Source organism: Onychostoma macrolepis, chromosome 10 (assembly GCF_012432095.1).
Source record: "Onychostoma macrolepis isolate SWU-2019 chromosome 10, ASM1243209v1, whole genome shotgun sequence".
In the NCBI taxonomy this organism is placed as follows: domain Eukaryota; kingdom Metazoa; phylum Chordata; class Actinopteri; order Cypriniformes; family Cyprinidae; genus Onychostoma; species Onychostoma macrolepis.
Genome location: NC_081164.1, coordinates 17750854 through 17771951, shown reverse-complemented (window position 1 = coordinate 17771951; position 21098 = coordinate 17750854). Strand labels below are relative to the sequence as shown.

General features: G+C 37.4%; 3 protein-coding genes across 9 annotated transcripts; 2 read left to right on the top strand and 1 right to left on the bottom strand.

The window, feature by feature from the left end:
- The first annotated feature begins 389 nt into the window (after positions 1–389).
- supt20 (SPT20 homolog, SAGA complex component) lies at positions 390–13134 on the top strand. Of its 6 annotated transcripts, none has more exons than XM_058790073.1 (24): positions 390–602; positions 1618–1695; positions 1834–1869; positions 2065–2190; positions 2363–2489; positions 2576–2679; positions 3270–3386; positions 3493–3546; positions 4366–4505; positions 5032–5191; positions 5700–5756; positions 5933–6004; positions 6121–6290; positions 6455–6487; positions 6561–6678; positions 6940–7045; positions 7436–7573; positions 7664–7937; positions 8041–8189; positions 8295–8353; positions 8452–8568; positions 9346–9445; positions 9810–9898; positions 12977–13134. In XM_058790073.1, exons 2-24 carry the CDS (start codon positions 1693–1695, stop codon positions 13124–13126), a joined length of 2499 nt encoding a protein of 832 aa, XP_058646056.1. In that variant the 5' UTR covers positions 390–602; positions 1618–1692; the 3' UTR covers positions 13127–13134. The 6 variants fall into 6 exon arrangements, with proteins under 6 accessions (XP_058646056.1, XP_058646057.1, XP_058646058.1 ...); XM_058790074.1 differs by lacking the exon at positions 390–602 and adding an exon at positions 980–1074; XM_058790075.1 differs by lacking the exon at positions 390–602 and adding an exon at positions 1096–1158 and having other exon boundaries at positions 8298–8353.
- Positions 13135–13789: 655 nt separating this feature from the next.
- On the bottom strand, positions 13790–16674 carry exosc8 (exosome component 8). Its single transcript, XM_058790088.1, has 11 exons — positions 16551–16674; positions 16387–16423; positions 16241–16304; positions 16073–16146; positions 15948–15993; positions 15752–15857; positions 15585–15630; positions 15111–15207; positions 14916–15036; positions 14619–14725; positions 13790–13928 (listed from the first exon to the last, which is right to left on the bottom strand). Exons 1-11 carry the CDS (start codon positions 16664–16666, stop codon positions 13810–13812), a joined length of 933 nt encoding a protein of 310 aa, XP_058646071.1. The 5' UTR covers positions 16667–16674; the 3' UTR covers positions 13790–13809.
- On the top strand, positions 16620–20986 carry alg5 (ALG5 dolichyl-phosphate beta-glucosyltransferase). 2 transcript variants are annotated; one of them, XM_058790087.1, is made up of 10 exons: positions 16620–16734; positions 17277–17445; positions 18812–18858; positions 19115–19183; positions 19268–19360; positions 19604–19717; positions 19902–19961; positions 20063–20214; positions 20361–20446; positions 20591–20986. In XM_058790087.1, the coding sequence occupies exons 2-10, from the start codon at positions 17385–17387 to the stop codon at positions 20704–20706; spliced, it is 798 nt and encodes a 265-aa protein (XP_058646070.1). In that variant the 5' UTR covers positions 16620–16734; positions 17277–17384; the 3' UTR covers positions 20707–20986. The 2 variants fall into 2 exon arrangements, with proteins under 2 accessions (XP_058646070.1, XP_058646069.1); XM_058790086.1 differs by lacking the exon at positions 16620–16734 and adding an exon at positions 16873–17011.
- The last annotated feature ends 112 nt before the right edge of the window (positions 20987–21098 follow it).

Sequence of the window (21098 nt, the reverse complement as noted above, 5' to 3'; positions counted from 1 at the left end):
GGTTCATCTTCGGAACACAAATTAAGATATTTTTGATGAAATCTGAGAGCTCCCTGACCCTCCATAGACAGCAAGGATATTACCACGATCAACGCACAGAAACATAGTAAGGGCATCGGTAAAATAGTCCATGTGACATGTGGGGTTCAACCACAGGAAGCTAAGAGAATACTTTTTGTGCGCAAAGAAAACAATTTATTCAACGATTCGTCTTCCCATATTACCGTCTTCTACCATTTTGCAGAGTACCCCAGAACATGATTGAAAGCACGCGCATGCTAAATGTAAACAACGTTGATTAAGTTCTGGGATACTCTCAAAAATGGCAGAAGACAGTTGGGAAGAAGAATTGTTGAATAAATTGTTATTATTGTTTTCTTCGCGCACAAAAAGTATTCTCGTAGCTTCGTAAAATTACGGTTGAACCCCTGATGTCACATGGACTATTTTACAATGTCCTTGCTACATTTCTGTGCCTTGATCTTGGTAATATCCTTGCTGTCTGTGTTCAGAGGTGCTAATCAAAAATACCTTAATTTGTGATGAAGGAAGGTCTTCATTGAAGATGAAGGAAGGTCTTACAGGTTTGGAACGACATGAGGGTGAGTAATTAATGACAAAATGTTCATTTTTGGGTGAACTATCCTTTTATGAATAAAATTATTGATATTATAATGTATTATTTATTGCAGATAATTTAAATGTTTGTTGATTTGCTGATTTATTTCTGTGATAGACACTGCAGTTTTCCATATTTTTACTGTAAAAACATTTATAACTGATCCTCCACAGAAGGCTTGTCTCATTTTGTTTTCTAATAACATTTGTGGCTAAAACCAAGTTGCCACAGTTTAAATGTCGTAACAATATCTGAAGTAACTACGGTATTTTGGTGGAAACTATGGCTAGCATAGTTTTTTTCCTTTTCTTTAGAGTTTTGTTTTGTGCGATGTATCATGAAGAGAAATGCCGTTTTTTGAGCGGTTCCGCGCTGTACACCTTTGGTTCCGCCTCCAGCACGCGCGCACACCGGAAGTTTGGATTTTGTTGTTACACTGGAACAAAATGGCTGCTGTGAGTTTTTTTCATTGAAGGCACTGGAACATTTATTCCGCTTCTTGCTTTGGATTTCCTGCCTGTGGTGATGCAACTCGATTGGCAAGTCGGTTTTGATGTTTGTCGCCATTGTCACGGTCTGCCCCGCTCTGTCAGTTGGTCGTGTTTTGTGGATTTGTGCATTTGAAGTGAGCTGTTAGCTGTGGTTAGCCAGCCTGTCGTTTGCTGGAGCTGCAGTGCTGAAGTTTGCCTTTTTCTGCTGGGATCATATTCCTTTGCATTTCATGAATGCATGCTGTTTCTTGCTATTGCATCCTTTAACACATACTTTGTCATCATCCTGTTGAAGTTCGCCACATTTGTTTGCCAGATGTTGTGACTGCATATACACACAGATGCATAACAGTCTTAATGAGCTGAGTTCATGTCTCATACTTTGTGTGTTCACGTTCATACACTTGTCGTTGGGTGTCTGGGTTTGAGTTTTGAATGGAAACTGTCAGCTGACAGGTAAATGCACGTGGTAGTGTGTTTCTGAACTGTCTCTCTCTCTGATCTCAGGGCTTGAATGGTGTGTTTGTGGAGGTGACAGTGCTGGTGTAACACAACATCGCCTCCTGTCACGCAGCAACCACAATGGTAAGAACTGCAGGTTTGGATTAATGATGCATTTGTAACAGGATTGGATTTTGTATAACGTTATGTGATTGATTTAATCATGTTTAACATTTTCAATGACTTGTTTGGACAGTATTTTCATTTGTCTTTCTTCCACAGCAACAGGTCTTAGAATATGCATTGGATCGGGCTGAGGTACTTGTTTGAACTTATTTCTGTATTATTTTCTGCTGTACTTTTTATTTATTATGCATAGTGGTGTTTATTTGTGTCTATTGTAATGCACTGTTATTTTACTGCTTTTATAAATGCAAACTGAGAAATCACTGTGGAGAAGAATAGCTGTGTATATTCTATTACTGTTCAATAACATTGTTATGTCTTGTTTAGTACATTGTTGAAAGTGCTCGTCAGCGACCGGCGAAGAGACGAGTATCCTCGAGTGGAAGGAAATCCTTATATCAGAAACTTTATGAATTGTACATTGAAGAGTGTGAAAAAGAACCAGAATTGAAGGTAATTTTCAGCTGCTGTAACCTAAAAAAAGTAGCATTCACTACCATTTATACGGCCATAATTTTATATATTTCTTAATGAAACAAGACATTAAGTAGGGTGGGTTATTATGACTCCATCAAATCATGTATTATTAATATTGTATTGTGTGTATTCATTCTCTGTTCTGTAGAAACTGAGGAGAAATGTGAATCTACTAGAGAAGCTGGTCTCACAGGAGTCAGTCTCATGTCTGGTGGTCAACCTGTACCCTGGAAATGAAGGATACTCACTTATGCTTAGAGGAAAAAATGGATCTGGTACTGTCTGCTTTTTATTTGTTTTTATGGTTAAATCAGCTGAGCTTTTCATGTTGCATGTTAATAAACTCGTCCCAACCTATAAGATTCAGAAACAATCCGACTTCGCTACGAAGAAACAGAGTTACTGGAGTACCTGGATGCTGAGGAGCTGCCGCCCATCCTTGTAGACCTTCTAGAAAAATCACAGGTTAGTGGCATGTAAATGTATTTATTTGTAGTCTATTAATGTTTATTTTATTTCATTCTTTTTCTAATTTCTGCTATCCATGACATTTTGTATATTAACATATTCAAATATTTAAATTTTATTATATATAAACACAGCCTGCCCTAAATTATGTTCAGAACAACAGTCTTATTGGCAACTAAAACTGTTATTAAATATTTTTCAGTAAAGCTGAAATAAAATATATAGCCTATACTCAACCGAAAATGAGAAATGTTGTCTTGACAAGTGATTGAAATTTTCAAATTTGAAAACTAAAAAAATATGTCTTAAATAAATAAAATAAAGCTACTTTGCAATATAAAAAATAATGACAAAACCATATAACGGCTAAAACTAAAATGAACTGAAAATATAAAAATAAAAGCTAATTCAAAATATTAATAAACACTGTTACAGTATATAAGAAAATACTGGTTCAGGATTGATTCTAGATGTGATTTTAATTTAATTAACCTACATGTTTTTTTAATTCCAGTCAGAATAGTTTTATAGCACTCTGATGCATAAACCACCAGCTTAGATTTGTTTTCCTACTTCTGTTCTGTCAGGTGAACATATTCCACTGTGGCTGTGTCATAGCTGAGGTCAGGGACTACCGACAGTCTGGAAATGCAAAGATGCCCACCTATCAGAGCCGGCATATCCTGCTGAGACCCACTATGCAGGTCAGTAACAGGCCTGATCCGTGACCAGCAGACTCTGTTCTGTATTTTGAGAAACTTTTTTTCCCCTATTGTATCATTATTAAGTTATCCATCTTCTCCACACCAGACCCTGATCTGTGACGTTCATGCTATGACAAGTGATCACCACAAGTGGACACAGGTGAGGGGACTCTTATCTGTTAACGTTCAAAACGTTGCCGTCAGTAAAATTATTTGAATATTTTCGACAGAAGTCTCTTATGTACATCAAGGCTGCAAGTAGATTAAAAATACAGTAAAAACAGTAAAATTGTGAAATATCATTAAAATTTAAAATAACTTTTCTATTTAAAAATGTACATTTTTCCTGTGATGTTAAAGCTGAATTTTCAGCATCATTACTTCAGAAATCACTCTAATATGGTGATTTGCTGCTCAAGATATATTTTTTATTATTATCAGTGTTGAAAATGTTACCTGCCCTATATCAAATTCAGTTATTGTTTACTAAAACTACTGTTACTATTGAAATAAAACTGAATTAAAATATTAGATGAAACTGTAAAAGACAGAAATGTTGCTTTGGCAGCTAACTAAGTTGAAGTTGAAATATTAAAATTACTAAAACTGAAATAAAATAAATGAAAGCTCAAAAGATAAAAATAATAAAAAGAAAAGAAGAGAGTAAAAATGTAAAAAGTACATAGCAAAACTTGATAACTTATTATCCATGTCGAAAACAGTTGTACTTAATATTTTTGTGGATACTGTGACACATTTCAGGAAGTTAAAAAAACAGCATTTATTTGAAATATAATTTTTTTTTTACCACACATAAATGTCACTTTTGATCAATTTAATGCATCTTTGCTGAATAAAATATTAGTTTCATTTAAAAAAATCTGGTAGATTGGTAAAGACCATTAAAGTGACAGATTCACAGCACAATGTAAAGTATGGAGGATGCATTGATTCTCATGTGGTTTGAACGTGTTTGTAGGACGATAAACTTCAGCTGGAGAGTCAGTTGATTCTGGCCACAGCAGAGCCTCTGTGTCTGGACCCCTCCATCTCTGTCAGCTGCACCACAAACCGTCTGCTCTACAACAAACAGAAGATGAACACACGATCCATGAAGCGGTAATGCACTTAGCTTTTTAGCTTCATTAAATATGTGTTTGGCTTCATCCGCTTGATCATAAGTTGTCTTTAAACCAAAGTGCATAATCAGACTGTCTATGATGAGTTCCTGTCGTCTGCTGCTCAGTGTGATGTGTGATTGTTTGTGACTGCAAACATTTAGCATCCAAGAAATTGCTTAAACCCACAGAGCTCATGTAGATGTGCACAGTGTAGATCTTTTATCTGTGGTTAGTCACCATGTGTGAACTGAAAAGCCACTGCTGTTCTGATCTCATTGTATTGTTGAGACTAAAGAATTGTGAGTGGTTTTTGCTCTACGCAGCTAACAAAAATAGAAGTTGAAGATTTTTTGCCTGTTTAAGTTGAGTGCAAGAATCTGATCATTTCATGTGTTCATCAAAGTTAAAGGCTTCAAAATGTTTTGTTTAATACAAAGATATCCTGAAATTGAAAAGCAGATCCAATCATATATCAGTTATCCATCGTTCCATGCTGATGATTGTCATGTTTCTCCTCTCTGCAGGTGTTTTAGGAGGCATTCTCAAGCAGCTCTGAACCGACAGCAGGAGATGATGAGCCACTGCCCTGCACTGCCACAACTCCGACTCCTGGACTACCTGCAGAGGAGGAAAGAGAGGAAACCTGCTCCTTCCATAGACCTTAAGATCTCCAAAGCTGGAAACGTGAGTCAAAGACACAGACACAATTTGCAGACCTGTTTTACTTTCTCTGCTGATTTTGGGTAAATGGATTTAAACATGGTAAAATATGTGAAACGTACATCATTGTTCAAAAGTTTTTGGAAGAATTTACTTTTATTCAGCAATGATGCATTAAATTGGTTAAAAAAACAGTAAATACATTTGTAATAATGTAAAAAGAAAAATGCTGTTCTTTTGAACTTTCTATTCATCAAAGAATCTTGGAAAAAAAGTATCACGGTTTCCACAAAAATATTAAACGGCACAACTGTTTTCAACGTTGATAATAATAAGAAATGTTTCTTGATTTAATGTTTAGTTTTTAAATTGTAATATAACAGATAAATGCAGCCTTAAGTATAAGAGAAAATCTTGCCAAGTAAACTTCTATTAATCAGATGTCCCATTTAAAGTGTTTATTCTATCTTTTTGTTCTTTATGACTAGTGTGTGTGTTTCCTGTGTTTAAATCACTCTTGTTTTTCCTTCAGTGTGTGGACATGTGGAAACAGAGCAGTTGTCAGCTGACTGTCCCTTCAGAAATTGATGTGAGTAGCGTTTCTCTTTTTTCTGTATGTCCTCCTAAGCCATTTATAACAGAAATAAAATGTTTTTTTTAAATGAAATGAGTTTAAAAGTATTGCTAAGATAAATTTCATGTTCTTGTGTCCTTCAGTGTTCTGAGATGGTGTGTTTTCCTGTAAGTTTTTCTTTCTGCTTCCAGGTGGAGAAATATGCAGTGGCAGAGAACTCTGTCAAACTAGATGACACTCAGCCCACTGTTTGGCCTGCACAGGTAACACAAATGTGTAAATCGTACATACTAACTAGACTGCACATGGACCCTGTAATATGCTAATAAGTTTTTTTTTTTTATTATCTGTGTGATGTTTGGTCTTTATTTCGTAACAGGACGTGAGGGACAACTACATTTTCGAATGTGAAGTAGGAGGTCAGCCTCAAAGAACAAAAGTCACTATCTTCCAGTCCATGGGGGACCCGCTGGTATATGGGAAAATCTACAGCGCCAAAGACTCCAAATCAGAGGAGGAAGTCACAGACCTGCACCTCATTCACCCACCGTAAGAACTAACTGATGACATTGTACTATTTCATTTTAGAAGTACTTATTTCACATTTATATTATATATTACATTCTATTCTAAGATGAGAGTAAAGTGTTAAGTTACACTCGCCTAATTGTTGTTGCACTTAACTGATCTTGTATTTTCTCTGTGGTTTGTAGATTCCTCATAGGTTCAAAAACAGACGCTGATCGGTAAGTACAGGAGCCATGCTTTGTTGTTTGGTGTTATTGAGTTTCGGGTTTTGAAAATATTCCTGTGCCACAGGTTTCTGACGCAGTATAAGGAGGTGTATGAACGAGACGTGAAGTGTCAGGTGAAGATGTTGCACAACTCAGGCAGCGCAGGGTCCCAAGGCCAGCTCTCCCCCTCCAGGGAAAACGAGGTGAGACACTTTGTTACATCTGACCTTTCCGACTCGACATGTTGCAAAAAACTGATTGTATGTGATTTGGATCAGGTTTGTAAACATAAGATGGGTTTATTTTGTACTTCAGGCTACAAAAAAAATGATATTTTCTTCCTGTCTAAACAAATCCCAAGTGCTTGATTAGAGATTTTAGAGAAAAAATTGCTTTTGCTTAACATTCACGTGAATTTCATGTTAAGATTGGTCCATTTTGATGGATGTTTGTTGTTGATCCAGGCTGATGGATTCTCAGCTCTGGTCCAGTCTTCGGTTTTAGGAAAGGGAGTCAAACACAGACCTCCTCCTATCAAACTGCCAGCCGGCTCAGCCTGCGCCTCCTCAGGTGAGACAAACTTATAATATAACAGTATGTGTATGTATCAACAAGAGAATAGCAGAATACGAACATGAATATAAATATTGTAATACTGTGAAATTTAAAATGTGACGGCGAAGCTGAATTTTCAGCATCATTATTGTCTCCATTGTTGTATGATCTTTCAGAAATCATTCTAATATGCTAATTTGATGTTCATCTTTTCTCAATTATTATTGGTTCTCAGTCATTAATAATAGTTCTTGTTATTATCAACATTGAAAACAGTGTTTGAGATCAATGTATTTCAGGTTCGACCTCCATCATGTCTCGATCATTCCCTCTCTTCTATCTCAATATGTTTGTGTCTTTCCACTTTAAAAAGTGTACAAACAAACACTCCCTCCCTTTGTCTAGGTAACCCGTACAGTACACAGGCCTCAAGCGGCCATCTCAAGTGCCCGACCCCTCCACCCACAAAGAATCAGTCGCTCTCCCGGAAACACTCCATGGAGCTTGGCCTGCTGTCCCCTGCTGCTCTCTCGCCCATGCAGAGTGAGTATCCCTCCATTCACAACTAGAAAGCTATCAGTGCTTCCTAGCTAGACATTCATTTTGTCTTTCTCCTCTGATTATCCTCCACAGGATCAGGTACTCCCAAGCCCTCCACACCCACACCCACCAACACGCCGTGTTCGACGCCCCACCCCGCCGACGTTCAGAGTGCCACGCCTTCAGTAACGCCCACCCCTCAGGACCCCGCCCTTCCACAGCAGCCCACCCTGCTGACTCCCTTCGCCCAACAGCAGATGACCCTGCCTGTCATGACTATTCCCCTGCCTACGTCCAGCACCACATCCTCACAGGTCATGACAAACCCCGCAGGGCTCAACTTCATCAACGTGGTGGGCCCGGTTTGGTAAGAACCCAAGTTTATGACTTTTTTTTTTTTCTTTTTTTTTTCAGGGATATGAAAGAGAAAAAAACGGCGACTAACCACCTCTGTTTGTGGTTTCTTACAGCAGTCCGCAAACTCTGATGAGCGGTTCTAACCCAATGCTGGGTTGTAGTCCTGGTGCTCTGGCATCTGGTATACCCCTGAGTGGACTTCTGCCCTCTGGTGGTCTCATGTCTGGAGCACTTCCTGCCATGCAGCCTGCAGCTCCAGCAGGTAAACCTCTCAGTGAATCTCTCCCTGCATGGTCAGATGTTCATCAGTGACTTTTATAAGTTGTCAGTCGCTTCTGTGGATAGAAAAATTTTCATGTTGTTCCAGCAGGTGGGCCTTTTGGGCTGAACAACAGCCCGGGACTGCGACCGCTCAACCTTCTCCAGGTGAGAGAGCTTTTGTAGTTGAAGTATTGGCTTTTGTGGAGATTATACTCTCTTTCGCTCCCATTTATGTTTGTTTTTCTCATTTCCCTTTCTTTCAGCTCCCTACAGGACCACTGATTTTTAACTCTCTACAGCAGCAGCAGCTGTCTCAGTTCTCCCCTCAACAGCAAAGCAGTCAGTCCGCCACATCCAGCCCCCAGCAGCAGGGGGACGCAGTGAGTCAGACACACTGTAGCTATTATTTTACACTGCTATCAAGATTCTAGCAATTTCCAGAGGCTGCGAATCAACTCCAATAGTGTTAAAGGGATAGTTCACCCAAAACTGAAAATTCTATTCCATGGAAGTCAATGGCTACAATCAACTGTTTGGTTACCAACATTCTTCAAAAGATCTTCTTTTGTGCTCAAAGAAAATAGAAACTCTTACAGGTTTATAACATTATAATTATTATATATTATACTGTATTACATTTAAAATATAATGACAATAAAAAATATTGTAAATATACAAAAATAAACGTGCATGGTCATTTTAAATGAGTAAATAGCATTGTTTTTATTTTTTGTAATTTATATACAAATATTTGGTTTCTAAATTACGTATGTTGACTTTAAGGAATAGTTCACCCAAAAATGAACATTTTGTCATCCTTTACTCACCGTCATGTTGTTCCAAACCTGTATGTGTTGTCTTGTTGAACACAAAAGAAGATATTTTGAACCAAACTGTTGAAATTTAAAGTCAATGGGGACAATCAACTGTTTGATTACCAGCATTCTTCAAAATATCTTCTATGTTCAACATAAGAAAGAAACTCATACGGGGGTGAGTAATTTTCATTTTTGGGTGAACTATCCCTTTCAGTTTTTTATTTTTATTTAATGCAATTTAACATTGGTAATCTCTCAAACTCTCTTTAGTTTCATGCTACACTAAAGAAAAAAAGTATGTATGTTCTGAAGTTAATTCAGTGGTCCTCTTTGAATCAGGCTGATCCGGGTCTGACGGCAGAACAGGGTCTGTCCGCACAGCAGACGGCGGTCATCAATCTCACCGGAGTGGGGGGATTCATGTCTCCTCAGGCAGCAGGTACAGACTCATGCACTGGACACGTGTTTCATTTCTCTGCCACTCCTCTCACTGTTATTCAAGAACATCTCTAGTCCAGATAACTCTAACAGACACTAACACAACGAGTAGACATACTAATGGATTTAGATATTGTAGTGTGTCATACTAATCTCAACATAGATCAGTCAAAGTTAATCAGACCTGTTTTTTGATTATCTGGGTTTGTCATTTGATTAACATGATGGTGGATGCCACTTTTCCTCTTTCTGCTACATCCTACCTTTTATTTCCTGTTACCTCCCTCCCCACCCTATTCTTTCTCTCTCCCCTCCCCTCTTCCTCCTCCTCCTCCTCCTCCACCCCACCCCTCTGTCCGTGGTAGTGCTGTCCCAGCTGGGTTGTGGTCTGGAGGGGTCCGGGCCCAGCCTACCGTCCCCGAGGCTCCAGCAACAGCACCAGCCACAGATCCAAGTAATGCAGCAACTTTGACCTCATCCACCCATAGACATGTGTATATCAGACTGACCTTTGACCTCTCAGACACTGACCTTTGAAGACCACGTGAATTCAAAATCGACCTTCTTTGAAGGGTTATTTCATCCCAAAATTCGGTCAACATTTACTCACCTTCATGTCGTTCCAAACCCGTAAGAAATCGTTCTTCTTCAGAACACAAATGAAGATATTTCTGATCAAATTAGAGATATTTCTGTCCCTTCAGTGAAAGTCGGTTCACCCAAAACTCTTCAAAATGTTTTTAAAAATCCATATGAATTGAGCAGTTAAATCCAAGTCTTCTAAAGAGACAGGATTGCTTTGTATGATGAACAGAATTATTTCAGGCTTTTATTCACATATAAACATTGATCAGCTAACAATGTTTACAGCATTCAAATTTGTTCACAGAAGCTCAAGCATGCTTGTTTGACACATGAGAACCAATGCGGTTTATTCTCTCGTGTGACCCCATCACGTTTGACCTTCCACAAGAACCAATGAGATTTATTCTAACACATCAAGCATGTGTGGCTGAGCTTCTGTTTATTTTTGCTGATCAATGTTTATATGTGAATAAAAGCCTAAATTAAATCTTATTGTACATGATTCTTTAATTCACATTATTCCAAAGGGGATTTGTATAATCTAAAATGATCTATTTTAAAAATATCTATTTTAATATATATATATTTTTTAAATGTTAACAAAAGTTTGGGCTCTGTATTTTTTTTAAAAGCTTTTGAAAGATGTCTAATGTTTACAAAGGCTGCACTTATTTTTTTTTTTTTTTAAAAACAGCAAAATGTAATAATGTGAAATATTACAATTTAAAATAACTCTCTTCTGTTTGAATATATTTTAAAATGTACATGTTAAAAATGTAATTTATTCCTGTGATCATCACTCCAGTCTTCAATGTCACACAATCCTTTAGAAAACATTCTAATGTGCTAATTTGCTGCTCGAGACACTTTTCCAATGGCAAAAAAGTTTGAGATTTTTACAAGTGATAACAACATTATAAATGTTTTTACTGTCACTTTTGATCAATTTAATGCATTCTTGCTAAATAAAAGTATTACTGAACCCCAAACTTTTAAACAGATTGATGGTCACAAATCATACCTATTTTTTGATATAAAGTTTTACATTTTAAATTCAACGGTCTGGTGAAAGGTCAGTGTGATCAGTCTGTTATATAACGTCTATGCATTCACTCTTTAGATTAAATGTTCCACACTACACAGCTAAACACTGTTGTTCATAAGAATCACATCAATAGCTTCTTTTCTGGCTACTTCTGACCGACATGTAAAGCTTCACAGGGATTCTTCTCTTGCCATGTTTTAAATCACCATTTTTCTGTCTAAGCCTTTACCAACATTTTTCAAATAAGCTTGTGGCATCAGCTTATCTCCTAACAGCTGCTTGAGAAGCATGTTTTTGTAGCAATTGAGACTTAAGAACTTAAGACCAAAACTTAAGGAATGTTTTATTTATAATTGATTTCATCTCATTTACGAGCATGACACATTTGTGCTGTTTTCTCCATCACGCACAGCTCACACTGATCGGCCCACTCTCCTGTCCTGCATCTGACCCCAGTAACAGCCCAACTCTTGCATTAGCCCCAGCTGAAGTTGCTGTCTTACTGACACCAAACAAGAGCATGGCTGTGTGTGTGTGTAATAGAAGATAACTGACAAGCAGCAGCTACGTTGCACTTTTAATTTGACCACCTTCTATCCACCGCTCCTGCTTGATCTTCTTCTGTTCCTCACAGTATGTTGTTCCCATCGACTACCCTTCCATTCCTCTCTCTTTCAGCCTCACACAGCTTCTGCAAACACCGTTGATATTTGTCCAGCGTGTTGCTTCCATTTTCACTGCAGTTAATGAAAGGTGGTTTCCTTTCAGCAGCTCTGCTTCAGTCAAACCTCCTCCATTATCAGAGCCAGTGGGAGAGGTGACAAAAACATGTAATACAGGCGTGAAATATGCATTTTATACAATGTTCAATACCAGTTTAAGGTATTTTTCCAAATTGCCTGGAAAATTGTAGATACTGATAAATTGCAGTTTATCAGTACAGGTTGATAATTTAACAACTCGTTCCCCCTATTTTTATATTTAGTGGCCTAATGGTTAGAGAGTCGGACTCGTAACCCAAAGGTTGCGAGTTCGAGTCTCGGGCTGGCAGGAATTGTTGGTGGGGGGAGTGAATGTCCAGTGCTCTCTCTCACCCTCAATACCACGACTGAGGTGCGCCGGGTGTGTGTTCACTGCTGTGTGTGTGCACTTTGGATGGGTAAATGCAGAGCACTAATTCAGAGTATGCATCACCATACTTGGCCACACGTCACTTTCACACACACACACACACACACACACACATATATATAAAATATAAATAATATTATCCCAATATTATGCATCCCAAATTTAAAGTATTAATTCATTTGTAGACAGATTGTTTGTATAAGATGTCTCACCAAGGCTACATTTATTTGATCAATATTACAATAAAACCGTAATCTTGTGAAATGTTATTAAAATTTACAATAATGTTTTCTATTTTAATACATATTTAAAATGTAATTTATCTTTGTGATGAAGCTGAATTTTCAGCATCATTACTTCGGTCTTCAGTGTCACATGATCCTTCAGAAATCATTCTAATATGCATTTTTTTTTTTTAAAGTTACCAACCCCACATTTTTTAACAATAGTGTGTGTTAAAAAAAATTATAGTAAAACTATTTTAACTTATAATATTTAAATATTAAGTATATTTCCACATTAAACATTCTATTTTTACTGGTTTTCCCACTTGGCTACATTTGTATACATCGATTACAAGAACCAATGGAGGACAGGATATGCTAAAACCGACTAATCTAACGATCAGAGCTGAATGTGTCAGTTTGCTTATATTCATAACATTTATCTTCATGACTAAGTGGAAGAGATGCTCCTGAGGCACAGCTGCTGTAAGAGGAGACTCTCGTTAAGCTGCACATATTCATTATCTGTTACTTTTCCCTTTCACAGTTGCAATTCTTGCAGCACCAAATGCAACAGCAGCAAATGGGTTTGGCAGTGGGGGCGCCAGCACAGGCAGCGCTGCCACGGCAACATTCCGCCAACCAGCCAAAAAGTAAGAGGAAACGCAGCACGCCACAGCCCCTCCCCAAATCATGACCTCCAGCCGGACGGCAGCAAATGGCACTGTGCTCGATCGGCAGCATTTTACGGACTGACTGTGGCTTGACCGGACTAAAGTTGGTTTTTTTATGTTCATAGGGGTGCAGGAATTGCCCTCCTGACCTCAGGACAGATGGATAGATACTGCGAGGATTTTTAGAGCAGGGGACCTTAGAGTATTACCGTATTTTTTAAAGAAATACAAGATATTAAATAAGACAATTCTTGTAGGGTTCTCTACGGCATGCTGTCTTTATTCTCCTTCCAAATGGCCCTTTCAACGAGAGCCTGTTTGGCTTGAGAGGGTGGACCCTACGCACACTAATAAGGGCCGTACAGATGTGCCTCAATCACCTGTTGCTCAACTTTACCGTTACGAGAACGCTTCTCTCTACTGCTGGATGTCAGAGTGATAGGCCGCCTTGTCCCAGCATGCAATTACATGTGCGGTTTTTATACGGCACATTTTAAAATGGCATTTTGTTATACTGAGGGGGAGTTGATGTATATTCTTATGGAGAAAAAAAAATCTAAACCATGTGAATGGATGACATTTCTGAAAACTGAGGCAGAATTTTTGTAAATGGTCTTTGTCGGCAGTTTTATTGTGATAAAAAAGAAAGTATATATTGACAGTGAAAAATACATCTTTTAGATAAAAATGTCATGACTGTGTGTGTTTATTTCGCCGTCTTCGTGCTCTCAATGACTTTGCCCACCAGTTTGCTGATTTCTTTGTTTCTCGTTATGGCTCGATTTATGCAGTGTTGCAGTTTCTCACTGGATAACGACGTCCCACCTAAAACACAATGGAACATTTGTTTTTAGATCTACAAAAATACAATCCAGATGCTCAGGGATGCATAAAAATCACCATTTTTGGATCCAAAACAACTCATTTGTACGATTTGTGTAGATCTAATAGGTTTTTGAAATTTGTAAAGAGCGTTTATGACTCTCTTGTCAACAGAAAAGAAGCTTTAAGGTCTCCCTGTAAATTTCCACCAAAATTAAAGCAAAATAAACCTTAAAGTTTATTGATTTAAAGCAAAGAAATATGCAGAGATGAATATTAGTATTGTAATTTTACTGTTATGTAAAATAAAATTATTAAATACTACTATCATTATAAAATATTTATATTATTTTAAAGTGCAATAGTATTCGTAATAATGGTTCTGGGAACGGGAAAGGTCCTTGAGCTGGGATTCGAACTCGGGACGCCTATAGTGCGATGGCACGATATGTTGGCGCTCCGCCCACAAGGCTATCGGCACCAACTATTGGTTAATTTAATTCTTACATTTGAATAAAAACTCAAATAAAACATACCAGGGTGCAGGTTTATATCCTCATGTTAAAATTGACTGTAAATCCATATTTTAAAGCTGATATTAAAAAAAAATATCTGTTGCAGTTTTCACACCGATGACTTTGCATTCCTGATGCTGTAAATAACCTGCAATTTGTTACACGTCTTAATGTTCACCTGGTTTGTGGACGGCACAGAGTCGATCCTCCTCGTCCGTTACCACAGTCAGTAATGCTGTTGACAAGCTTTCTTCTTCTGCTGTGGGGTCGACTATGATAATAGAGCTGTTCAGTGCGGAAATAGAAAAGATTGTGTCTGTGAACTCATTCTTGGCATTTCTACAGAACTTTATATTGATCTTGAGACCAGTGTTTTCTTTCCTCATGATCAAGAAGTTGATGTGGCTAAATTAAATCGCATTTTAACACCAACTGACACTGCAGTTGTGTAATAGAGAAATAAGTTGTCAATTACTCATCAAATACTGCAAACGATGAGCCAACTGGATGCCGGTTGATCTTCAAGGGCCTCTTCTTCTGGATGTCAACTTCTGCTAAATCTGTATCTTTGTTTATTGTGACTTCAGGGAGTTGTGCTGAGAAATATGAAATGTGTTTATTAGTCATCATAACAGCAGGAGGAAATGTTATATTCAGGAGAAGCGCTCACCGTTCTTTAAAGCTGCCAGCAGAACTATGATGCAGGCGTCAAGTAAGTTCCCGTCGTAATCCAAACACATAATATCACAGTACAGCACCCAACAAAGCTAGAAAAATCAGTGATAAAAGAAATGCAAAGGATTTGATAAGAAACATTTTAGTCATTAATATACATCATTTATAAATATATATTTATTAGTGCTGTCAAACGATTAATCGCATCCAAAATAAGTTTTTGTTTACATAATGTGTGTTTGCTGTGTATATATAAATACACACGCATATATATATTTCAGAAAAATATGGTTATACATTAAATATATATAAATAATATGAATATACATGTAAACATTTTCAAAATATATACTGTATGTGTATTTATATATACATAGATATAAACAGCACACGCATATATTTAAACAAAAACTTATTTTGGATGCCATTTATTTTTTGACAGCACTAATATTCATTTACTTTAGCTTACCTTAGATTTTTCAATACACAATTCTTCCATATTTATTAAATCTGAACTAAAAAGCAGAAAAAATAAACAAGTATTAATATGGAATTTCATGCAAACATTATTTGCCTTTTTTTTTTTACACAAAAAAAAAAACAAATCACTGCTTCAACAGAAAAATGCAGGCGTACCTTTCAATGACATCTGCGATAAACTGGCTGGCCGCCTGAGCCTGTTCTCCTGGTGGACCGGGTCTGAATTTAGATGAGCACAGTGGAGGCAGATCTACATTCGGGACTTGGAGAGCAAAGATGAACTTGAGTTACATTTCATTCAACACCCCAATGTATGCTATTTCTCAAATCTCCAATTACAATTTACATTCACCTATATATCCTTTATTTGGAGCATCAGATGGTGGCATAGTCAACTCCTGCAAGAAAAAAATGCTTCATAACTTCATAATCAACAGCCATATCCTCATTTATAGGAAAAATAAAAATGATTCTCACAGCTTTGACCCCACATATCACTGTTGTGTTTCCAATTTTCACCAATGCTGATCCATCAGCTGTAGATAAAGAGCCTAGAAGGACACACATTCATCCAGTTATGCCTAATAACATCTCTATATTTGAAAATTCTGATCACTTTAATTATAATATGCATCCCATGCTTACTAATATTTAAGGTTGTGGGTCTGAACTCTCCCAATTCCCTTCCATCTGGACGACAGTTTTCTTTCTGTTGAATATTAGATTAAGATAATGAATGTCTTAATTATTAGATTAGTGTTATAACAGAAATCAAAAACTGATCAACTTACCAAAAAGCTCCTGTGATATTCTAGAGGCTCTGCGGTTCTATAAAAAAAATTATAATAATAACAATGAATGCCTCATTATTTACATTAAATAATACAGCGAAGTCATTATCTCACTATCCAGAAGACGTTATTAAATTAAATAATTCAGAAACAATCTCACTCACTTGAAACCAGCCGCCATGATGTTTAGAAGCACCACGTGAAGACTGGCCGCAGTGACGTAAAAGCTGCGTCGCGCGCGTCCTCCGCTCCGGTGTGAGGCGCTAGTGTTGTTCCTCATCCGGCGCTCCGCCGCGCCGCGTGTTCTTCGCCCGCTGTGATGATGTGGTTTGTGAGGACGACTTCCGCGTAGGTGTTTTTCTGTGACTGGAAGTAAAGTTCAACAATGGAGATTTAACTGTTTATTCCGTAATTTAGTACGACACCCATCATATATGTCCCGCCTCACGAAGTCGCCGGAAGGCTCGTTTTAAGGCAGCTCTGTATGCTTCAGTAGGGCAGTTTAGCTTTACACTGGTGACAGCTTCCCAGCAGTGCAATGTTCACTGGGATATGGATGATGGATTTCTCTTTAAATTACTTATTGCAGTTTTCTGTGATCCTGGCGCTGATCGTCTTACTATTGGTATATTTATATCATTTTTTATTGTTGTCATTTTTAATGTTTTCATACATCTTCATATTATAATGCGGAGGTTTTATGAGGCTAGTTTGTTTGCTCGCTCTTGTTGATCTTTTTTTTATTTTGTAAAACAAAAATGTAATGTATTTAATGAATGAAAAGTGTTGAAATACTTGTGCATGCTAGGTACACTTTTATTGAGCTTTACCGAATCATCCAGTTGAACAAGTTAGTTACTCCCTTGTGTCACACCTGTTCTTGTCTTTAGGTTGTTGTCGGTGTTCATGTCAGTGCTTACACAGTAGATCAGACTCGCCATGAGAAAGAGAAACACTTCTTGACTGCAGATGGCAAGGAGGAGTCTTTTCCCAGTCTGATGGACCCTCCATCACTGGAGCTGTCTGTGGTTGTCCCGTCATACAACGAGGAAATCAGATGTGAGTTGTTTTGATGGTATATGCAGAAATATGTATCCACTGATGGTCAAAAGTTTGGAATAATAAAAGTGTCTTAAAGCGATAGTTCACCAAAAATGTACTTACCCTCAAGCCATCCTAGTTGTATATGACGTTCTTCTTACAGACGAATACAATCAAGAGTTATATTAAAAAAATGTCCTGGCTTTTCCAAGCTTTATAAAGGCAGTGAATGGTGGTCAAGATTTTGAAGCCCAAAAAAAGTGCATCCATCCATCATAAAAAGTGCTCCACACGGCTCCAGGGGGGGGTTAATAAAGGCCTTCTGAAGTGATGCGTTTGTATGAGCAAGAATATCCATAATAAAAACTTTATAAACTGTAATCTCTACCTTTCGCTAACTGTCGTATGAGTGTTCATGAGAGTCTCTTTTCAGTGGATGATGTAGGGCGTAGCGTAAGCTCTGGTGCAAACGTGGAAGCGCTTAACGAGAGCAAAACAAAACACTGGTCATGAATTAGAAGTACAGAACAAGGATTTGTACAGAAAATGTCAGAGGATTTCGATATAAGCCTAGAGGACACTGGTTTTCCTTTGCTGCACACAAAACTTGGTTCCTGTGAGACTAGCATTTTCTTACCAGAGATTACGCTATGGCTACGTCCTACATCATCCACTGAAACGTAACTCTCTCCTGAACGCTCGTTCGACAGTTAGCGGAAGTTAGAGATTACAGTTTATAAAGTTTTAAATATGGATATTTTTCTTGCACAAACGCATATTTTCGATTCAGAAGGCCTTTATTAACCTCTCGAAGCCTTGTGGAGCACTTTTTATGATGGATGGATGCACTTTTTTGGGCTTCAAAAGCTTGGAAGAGCCACAACATTTTTAATATAACTCTGATTGCATTCGTCTGAAAGAAGAAAGTCATATACACCTAGGATGCCTTGAGGGTGAGTAAATCATGGGTAAATTTTCATTTTTGGGTGAACCATCTCTTTAAGATCACCAAGGCTTCATTTATTTGATCAAAATACAGAAAAAACTTGTATTGAATTTATTATTATTATAGACTGGAATAATGGCTGCTGAAGATTTATATTTGCCATCACAGGAATAAATTACATTTTAATATATATTCAAATAGAAAACTCACTTTTAAATTCTAAAAAAATTGTAACTATTATTGTTTTCAAAATGCTGTATTTTTGATCAAATAAATTGCGTTATGCACAAGACAATCTTAATTATTCCAAATGTTTGACTGCCAATGTGTATAATTTTAGGTTACAACCCCATTGGATCCATAAGGCTCAAAATCATTAATCTGCTCTTGGCAATAAGAGTATTTATATTGTTAATGCATATCTCTGTCCTATCACAGTGCCTGTTATGATGGATGAAGCTATGGAATACCTGGAGAAAAGACAGGTCCAGTATTTAATAATGATTTAATGGTTAAGTTCTGTTTTTCTGAATAAAATATTTGTGATTATGAATGTTTTATAACACATGTATAAAATATAAGGTATAATATGATTCACCTGTGAATCCAGAAATTAATTATTTTGGATACTTCTGCAGGCTGGCTGTTTAAGAGTCTGTTTGAGCGTTTCACCACTAGATGGCTGTGCTGTAATTTGAGTGACTCTGTTTAACCTAACGTGTCCTCTTGTTGATTTTACAGAAGGAGAAGCCATCTTTCACCTATGAAGTTATTGTGGTAGATGACGGCAGCAAAGACAAAACTACAGAGGTAATTTTACTTCTTATATAATATATTATAATAAATAAAATAGTTAATGTGCATGTTTTTCAAACTGAATGCTTGTATCCTCAGGTTGCCATGAAATACACAAAGAAGTATGGAGCACAAAAAGTGAGAGTTTTGACGTTGGTGAAGAACCGGGGAAAAGGCGGTGCAGTGAGAATGGTAACAAAACAAAAACACCTTGTGCATTATCCACATTTCTGATGAAATCTGATGAAAGACATAACAAAGATGCTGTTTGCACTCAGCTGGGAATGTGAACAAGCTCAATAATTAATCAGTTACATGGCTTAATGCCTGAAGCAGTTTAAGTATGTTCTCAATCTCATCTAAAAGCCTTATTTTGTACCAGCTTAGCTAATAAATTGTTGAACATTGTTTCTTATTGTGTTTATCTCTACTCAGGGAACTCTAAGCAGTCGCGGACGCCTCATTCTTATGGCTGATGCAGACGGAGCCACTAAATTTGCTGACATTGAAAACGTTGAAGAAGGTCTTGAGAGCATCAGTGAGAAGCCTGTGAGACACCACTTTTTGTAAATAAAAATAGACAGGCAGCGTATTGCCAATCTCTTGTTGGTATGTGGATTGAATATCTGTTTGAAGTTTAGCCAGGAGATACGGTTATCAGATTACCAACAGACCTTTCCTTGCCAAAAGATCTCAGTGCATCTGAAAATATTTTTCTGACGTGTCCATGCAGGATAACATGGCGATCTCCTGTGGATCCAGAGCTCACCTGGAAAAAGAATCAGTGGCTCAGGTAACACTGTTTCTCAAAATACTGGAGCGTGATAGTTTATGTTCATGAGAAAATTGCTAATACTTTTGCATTATCATTCTTCTGTTTTTTTCTTGTGACAGCGGTCTATGTTCCGAACATTTCTGATGTATGGATTCCACTTCCTGGTGTGGTTCTTCTGTGTGAGAGGGATTAAAGACACACAATGTGGTTTCAAGCTCTTCACCCGTGAAGCTGCCTTGAAAACCTTCTCCAGCCTGCATGTGGAACGCTGGTACGGAGGCTTAAAAGTTGAAGAGCATCTCTGCAAATTTTTCACATGCGGCATCAAATTTCAAAAAGCACATTTTACATTAAATTTTTTTTTTTTTTATTTAAAATTTTAACATTTAATTGAAATAAATGTTTTTGTCCTTGCAGGGCATTTGATGTGGAACTTCTCTTCATTGCTCAGTGTTTTGATATCCCTGTAGTAGAAGTGGCTGTTAACTGGAAAGAGATTGAAGGTTTGTGCTGTCAGTTTTGAAATATAATTGCACTTAAAGTGCAGGCAATTAAAACACTTTTTTTTCCTAGCAGTATATGTGACAAAAAAATGAAGGTTATGTCCTCTATGAGGTAATTAAGGCTTGTTTTATTGCACATTTTAGGGTCAAAGTTGGTGCCGTTCTGGAGTTGGCTACAGATGGGTCGGGATCTAGTCTTTATCAGACTGCGTTACCTCACTGGTGCCTGGAGGCTGGAGGCTGAGAGAAAAACTCAGTAGCTGTTGTTACTGTTAGTGTGCTGTTCATGAGAGAACGGGGGCCAACGGTTGAGCGCACAGCCCATTGCCACCAATGAGTGCACTGAGAATGCAGTCGGTGAACAACATTAGCATTTTATTATCACTGACCGTGCCGTGACCACATAAGGGGATGGTCCTTTTTTTTATGTAATATTGATGTTTTCCATATTTTCTTTTACATACTGTATTAGGTTTTGGTTTGAAAAAGGGCAGATGGTTATTGGCCAAATAAAATATATATATAATCAGTGTTTCAACATTTACAAGTAATTTGGAATGTTTGCTTGGAAACAGATAAATGATGCTGGGTTTTTTCTTTTCTTTTCAGATTTTGTTTAATGCAGTGCATCAAAGAATAATTTCTGGTCCTG